Here is a 7,607-nt window from a genome sequence, read left to right as displayed (position 1 = left end):
AAGCGGGCATTTGATGGCAAATGAGCACATGCAAAATTGTTTTACATCATTAGCCATTAGAGAAATGTCAGTCAAAATCAAGATGAGATAATACTATACACATTTGAAAGCGATTAAAATTTTAAAAATTCTGACACGACTAATTGCGAGCAAGGATAAAGAACAACTTGAAATCTCTTACATTGCTGGTGGGAGTTTTGAAATGGTACAGCCATGTGGAAGATCATTTGGTGATTTCTCAGAAACAGGCACTAACCATATAATTCAGAAATGCCACTCCTGAGAGAAGTAAAAAAGTATGTTCGCACGAAAACCCACACGTGAAGGTTTATAAAAGTTCTATGCATATTTTCCAAAATCTGAAGATAGCCTGAAAATCCTTCAATAGGTGAAAGATAAACAAACGATGGTGCATCCATACAATGGTATACTACTCAGCAATAGAAAGGAGAGTCGTAAAACACACAACCTGTATCAATTCAAAGGCATTCTTGCTGACAAACATATTGATAACAAAACAGTGACAAAACACTCATCGTGTGGGTGCAGCTGGTATTGATAACTATATGCTTCTATTACCCTTTTTGTATTCCTTTTGCCTTCAGCAAGCACCTCAGCTGGTCATAGTTCTTTGCCTGGTGAGGTGACTCAGGCCTCTATTTTTCATATATCTGGGCCATTAATAGTCCTGCCTGGAGTGGTTTGTTGTAGTTTCTTACTGACCTTAATCTCAGGGCATGGTAATACTAAGGGACACCCTAAAGATCATCTGTATTCCAGACATACTCTTCCTGACTTCCTTTGTGGAGTCGTAGCCCAACTTCGCCTTGGTAGTCAGGATCATTAACCCCAGCAAACGCTGTAACTCCTTTCTTTGGCCTATTCACTGAAAGCCATGAGAAGACCAAAAGAGCAGGATCTGCAGGACACCTTGCATCCTTCTTATTAAGTGGCAAAGGCATGTGACAGATCAGCACGTGCATCATTACTCATGTGTGTTAAACAATCGTATTTTCATAGCACATCTATGTATGAAACATTGTAGAATAAGCTTTAAAACAGTATATGACAGATTATTAACTGTGGTGGCCTCTAAGGAGGTGGCTAAATTGTGAAAGATCTTTCTAACGATAGAAAATGTGATTTATCTGTATTAAAAAATTGTTCACAACAAGAATATAGGCACTATTACATTTGCAATTAAAATATCTAAGTAAGCTTAACAACATAAATAGTAGCTGTGTATTATTTAAAGTAACTGCAAACTGATGCAACAGACAAACCCCAAAATTTGAATGGCTTGAAACAGAACAAAAGTTTGTTTTTTGTGCACAGAAACTCTGATGTGGCTTGGCAGAGGCTCTCCAGTCTCAGGTGACCCAGAGATCCAGGCTGCTTCTATTCCTGGGGTCCTACCGTCTCAGTGTGGGATCGCCGGGTCTGCTGATGAACGGAGCGAGAGAGGATGGAAATGGCCCACTGACTCTCAAATGCCTAGATGTGACAAACAACGCTCCTGCTCATGTTTCAGTGGTAAGGAAACGTCACATGACTCTTGCTAACTACAAGTGGACTGGCAACGTACTGTCCCTGTGTCCAGGAAAGACAGGAAGGCAAGATGTCTAAGAGCACTTGAAGCCTTCCTCATAAACTGTTACATAATAGTTGCTCAACGAAAAGCAACTATTTTAATTTGTTAAGAAAACAGCCGTATCCATTGCTAGAAGGTTCTGAGAAGGCCAGATGTCCCTTAAGTTTTTCAATTCTTTCCTTTTTTCTAATTTTTCGGTTTCTTTTATTGGTTATGAATATTCATGGGGCACAAAGCTATTTGTCACCACTCGTGCCCAAGATGTGATGGCCAGATCCATACTGGCAGGATGCCCATTACCACAAGTGGTGATTATACCCCAAGTCTGCCACCCAATTATCCCCGACCTACCTCCCCATCCCCCTTTTCCCACTCCACTTTGTATCCCTAGGCATATTCTCTCCCTCTGCAAGTCCAGCTCAACACTGTGGCCTTTCTTCCCTTCCTTCTTTCTCTCCTAGCTCCCACTTGTGAACGATACATATTTATCCCTCTGTGCTTTGCTTATTTCACTCAATGTAAGTTTCTCCAAGCTCATCTGGGTTGCTGCAAATGGGAGAATTTCATTCTTTTTTATGGCATAGTTGTATTCCATGGTGTATATATACCACATTTTCCTTATCCAATTGTCCATTGGTGGACATTTAGGTTGACTCCATATCTTGGCTATTAAGTGCCTACTATATGACAGATACTTTCAAATACATCACCCCATGTAGTTTGCCAAGGATCCCATAAACCTCAGTGGGGAGCCATTTTTATTCAGTAGCACTTTTCTGCACTATCCTTTGCAGTAACCTCAAATGTCAGTAGGCCGAAAATTTTTTCCTGCTTTTGATGCATGGGCAAAATCTTAACCTGTCAGTCTCTGCTACACTCCACACACCAAAACATCTACTTGTACAGGTGCCATTAGACACACTGAAAGCCAGGACTTGCCTGTGGGGCAGATACATAGGTCACAGGCACTGAAACGATGGTCATTTCTTTCATTTGTAATCAGAGCTATCATATACAATAAGGAACTGCTCCTCTGAGGATTTCAGGGCTTTAGAAATTTAGCTTTAGTAGATCTTTGCTCCACAGTGATTTCCATGGTCTTTCCTCATCTACCATTTATGAGGGAGATGACATAAGCTGAACTCTTTCCCCCCTATGCCCTAATATAATGTTGAAATATGAATTTACATGTTGAAGTCTTAACTCCTAATGTGACGTATTTGCAAATGGGGCCTTCAGCGATTAGGTAATTAGGTTCAGGTGAGGTTGTAAGTGTGGGGCCTTCATGATGGAATTATTGCCCTTATAAGTAGAGACACCAGAGACCTTGCTTACTCTCTCTTTCTGCCATGTGAGGACACACGGTGAGGGTGTTCATCTCCAAGCCAGGAGGAGAGCCTTCACCGGGCATTGAATCTGCCGGTACCCTGATCTTCGACTTCCCAGCTTCCAGAAATATGAGAAATAGATTCGGTTGTTTAGGCCACCCAGTCTATGGTATATTGTTATGGTAGTCTGAGCTCACTAATGTAAGAAGCTTTGGTTTTTGACCATGTGGGAAAGCTCATTCATCTATGTATGTGTTAAGTGTCTAGTTTCAAATGAGACATCCCATTAACATCCTACTGTGATATCAGGGTGGTTTCAAAAACTCTCACTTCAGGGTGATATCCTAGGAACTGGTACCTTATGGGCCAAATCAGACTCCAACCACCAGCTTATCTGGAAAACATTTGGAGAATGTGCTGAAGACATCCAGAGGGATGATTAGGTGTATAAAGATCAGTATTTAAAGTCAAAGGGATTTTACTGTCAAAGGGGATCCAGAGTGAGGGACACGAACAGTAAGGGGATGTCTGCAACGAGTAAATATGCTGTATGTCAGGGGTAGGGCAGGTGATTCTTGGCTGTCCCACTGGGAGCAGGGTGCAGCCTTCAGAGGATGCAGCCATGAAGAGCTGGGAAACAGGCCAGATTCCAGAGTTGGATAGGAGGACAGATGGGCGAAGACTAGGAGAAGGCCACAGCATTGCAGAAAAGTGCTGGGACTTTGCAAAAATGTTGGCACCTGGGCAGAATTGGCTCTCAAGGGACCATAGCCAATCCCCAATTTGTGTTTGATGTGCATTGTCACCTTCCTTCTTGTGTTAGTCAGCTCGTTCTGCTATATATGATAAAATGCCATCGATTGGGTAGCTGAAACAACAGACATTTGTTTTCTCACAGTTCTGGAGGTTGGGAAGTCCAAGATCAAGATGCCAGTGTATGGGTTGTCTGGCGAGGGCTCTATTCCTGGCTTGTAGACAGCAACGTTCTCCATGTGTCTGGAAGGGGGGGAGGGTCTGGTGTCTCTTCTTGTAAGGGCTCCAATCCCATCATGAGGGGCTCCACTTTCAAGACTTCATCTTAAACTAATTACCTCCCAAAGGCCCCATCTCCAAATACCATCACATGGACATGATGACTTCAATATGTAAATTTTGGAGGGACACAATTCAATCCCTAGCACTTCTTTATGCCTGCTTTTAGTACCACCAGCCTGGGGCCCATCGTTTGGTTGCCTGAGAGACATTACAGAGTCATGGGAAGAGAAATGAATTGAGACAGAAGGCCCGCTTTAGGTTGGGAGGAGTGAGAACCATGTGAGCTCTACAGGAATTCAGACCATGTGTATTAGTTTGCTTGGGCTGCCCTAACAAAGTAAAGTAGACTGGGCAGCTTAAACAACAAGAAACTCATTTCCTCACAGTTCTGGAGGCTGGAAGTACAAGATCAGGGTGTGGGCAGGGATGGTTTCTCCTGAGGCCTCTCTTACGGGCTTGTAGATGGCCATCTTCTCCCTGTGTCTTCACGTGGTCTTTCCTCTGTGCATATTTGTGTTCCAATCTTCTCTTCTTATAAAGACACCAGTCATACAGGAGTAGGGCCTGCTCTAATGACCTGATTTTAACCTAATAACCTTTGTAAAGATCCCATTTCCACATACAGTCACATTCTGAGGTACTGGGGGTTAGGAATTTTGTGGCAGACACAATTTTGCCAATAACACCAGGGATCAAGCCCCAGCCCTGTTGCTTACTAGCCATGTGGTTACAGGAAAATTACCAAAGCCCTCCGAGCCTCAGGTTCATCATCTGTGAAATGGGTGTCCTAATGAGTTTGTCTTGTAGGACAGTTGAAATGTATGGAATGCATGCAAAGCTCTTGGCACAGTGTCTGACATGTATTAGACTTTTAATGCTTGGCACTTATCTGTATCACTATTTGGACCTCAGATCCTACTAGCCTCTCCTCTGGGAAAGGTATTGTTTTTGTTGTCATCTAGGAGACCTCACAGAGTATGCAGCACAATAGTACAAGGAATACCAATTCAGCCATAAATGTTGCTTGAAAGATAAAACTAGGTAAGATTTCCCTCCTAGATAATCTATTATTTCATGTGGCTGTGTGGGAGTCTCTCCCAGCAGGATGCAACTCGAAGGTTGTAGAATCTGAATCAAGGACAAAACTCTTCCCATTCTCCTAGCTACTCTTCCATTCATACCCCTATTTTCGTTAATCCCCCTCCCCACCAAAAATCCAGCCCTTGCTTACAATTGGCCTAATTACCCTCAAGATAACCTAATTAAAATGGCATTTTAATGGGGCTGGCTCTGCTTGTCCCAGTCAGGCATAAGAGTGCCTGGCCAGTGGCTTCTGGGCCTCACCTCCTGGGAGATTCACTCTTATTTCTCAGGAAACCCTTGCACGTGGTGGGTATAAATCACCTAGTTCCTGCACTGTGTTCAACTGCAACTAGGACAGGAGTGCAGGACACTTTCCATACCTGCCCCAGGTGGAGATTTCTCTCTGCTTGATCCACCATCCAAAAGGAACTGTTCAGAGAAGTTTTCCAATCCAGGCTCTGCTCGCAGCCCTAAGACACAGCGTCTGAGAGCCTGGCCCCTGCCACCACCCAGCTTCAGTGCAGGCAACTCCCACAGAGGGAAGTGCAGCTTCCAAAGCCCCAAGCTGGCTTGGCTCAGGACATTTACAGTCGACTGCTCTCATCTGGAGCCCCACCTTCTGCCTAACCCTTTTCTACTTGTTCTGTAGGATTTAGAGGACATCTCACCACCTTCCCGATATGGCCGCTGCTCCTAGGCTTAACCATCCTATGGGTTGGGCTTATCCTAATATCTCCACGACTAACACAGGGCCTTCCAGAGAGCGATGCTCAATGAATGTTTGCAGAATAAACGAGTTGTGAGCAGTGGTTTCATTTATGGAGATGCAATTTCTCCTACATCATGGAAGAACACAAGCAAATCCAGGTATACATATATATTTTAATTTCACAGAACAACAGAGTTAAAGGGAAAAGGAAGCCAAAAATTACTGATTTCTTACTTTTTTCTCTATTTCTTGACCTCATATTATTTTGTTAAGTTTTTTCATATTTCCAAGTAAATTCCTATTCCGATGCCATGCTCTCTTGTTACAGACCACAAAATAAGATTTCAATTTGTTTTATGAAATAGCAAAACTTTTACTACTGAACTGGATAAAGAGTAATAAATGTGTGATCAATGTCATTCATAAACTTAGTTTCTTAAGCTAAGTAAACCTTCCATTTAAAGGAATAACATTTGAAAATTTCCAAACTGAAAACAAGAGAAAGCTCCAAGTTACCCTTATAGAACAGGAAACCAAAGCTGTTTGTTATTCACTCTATTTCCCTAGCCCCACACTATCTTTCTACTTAAAACAGTGACTGCTATTTTCAAACACAGTGGAGAATCTACCTTAGACTTCATCTGGGCTTAGAGAAGCTTCAAGGTGTGCCACTAGAACTGGTACCGGCTGTGGCAGAAATGCCATTTGTGGTGGCAATTCCGGCCTGGGCACTATCTTCCTCATCTCTCAAAGCCATCTGATACAAGTGTGGGAATAAACTGGGGAAAGTAATATTGAACTGGGCCAAATGCTCCAGAACTTCCATCGTGCTGGTTTCAGGGTGGGCACGTGGGCCCCACAGGAACCGATAGCACGCAGGATCACTGTTGGGCACCTGCCGGTACTCCAGGTAGTTTTCCTGCACCCAATCTTCGGTGATGAGCTTCCTGGGCTCTCCATAGATGGGGTGCTCCCTCCCAGGACACAACCCCAGCACACCCAGCACATACCACATGCTCTTCTCAGAGGTGCAGTCGCCTTCCATGAAGACCAAGCCCAGGGTGATAATCAGGAGGCCGGTCTTGGGCACGCTCTGGTCATCGCTCTGCATCCCATGGTAGGTGAGGCCCAGGGAGGTGCTGAGGATGTAGGAGTGGCTGGCAGGGTCCACTTCCTTCACTGCAATGCCATAGACAATCTCCATGTACTTAGAGACTTTGCTGAAGATGGCAGGGAATTGGTCCTCGTAATTTTTGAGGACTCCATTCAGCATTTCTTCCTTTGTGATCAGCTCCTTCTTTCGATACTTGGGGAGCAGGAGATTAAGCAAATCATACATCATCTCCTGTGGTGCACCCTGGAGCAAGTACTCAGGGAATCCCACATCCTGTGAGCTGCTCGGGCCCTCCTCTTCTTGGATGCTGGGGCTCTCACGTGCCTGGCTCCATGGAGGGGAGACAGTGGCAGTGGGGGATGAGCAGACACCCTGAGGACTCTGGGGAGGACTTGGTGTTCCAGCAGCAGGCACGCCCTCCGGGCTGCCCGCGATCAGAGGAGAAGTGGAGGCAGAGGAGTTGGAGGAAGAGGAAGAGGGGGTGAAGAAGAACACCTCCATGTCTTCCTCATCACCAGGAACCTGCGCACCCACCAGGGCTGGTGCCTCTCTTTGGGCCCGAAGGTCTTCCTCAAGCTCGCAGAGCTGACTCTTGTCACAATAAGGCATCGCGACTTTCCCTGGGGGCAGAAAACAGGAGTGTGGGCTGGAGTTGGGTGATGGGGATGGGGACGCACAGGCCTGGAGGAGGGAGAGAGCGGTTGAGTGGCCTCAGCCTAGAACCACACCCTAGGGGCTTCTGACAAA

The 7,607-nt window shown here is 44.9% G+C and overlaps 1 protein-coding gene across 1 annotated transcript; it reads right to left on the bottom strand.

Moving 5' to 3' along the window:
• Positions 1 to 6,404: 6,404 nt before the first annotated feature.
• On the bottom strand, positions 6,405 to 7,469 carry LOC134368367 (melanoma-associated antigen 8-like). Its single transcript, XM_063084885.1, has one exon. The coding sequence runs from the start codon at positions 7,467 to 7,469 to the stop codon at positions 6,405 to 6,407; it is 1,065 nt and encodes a 354-aa protein (XP_062940955.1).
• Positions 7,470 to 7,607: the final 138 nt, after the last annotated feature.

This window comes from Cynocephalus volans, chromosome X (genome assembly GCF_027409185.1).
Source record: "Cynocephalus volans isolate mCynVol1 chromosome X, mCynVol1.pri, whole genome shotgun sequence".
In the NCBI taxonomy this organism is placed as follows: domain Eukaryota; kingdom Metazoa; phylum Chordata; class Mammalia; order Dermoptera; family Cynocephalidae; genus Cynocephalus; species Cynocephalus volans.
The sequence above is the reverse complement of the archived record's forward strand: the minus strand, read 5'-3'. Positions and strand labels throughout refer to the sequence as shown.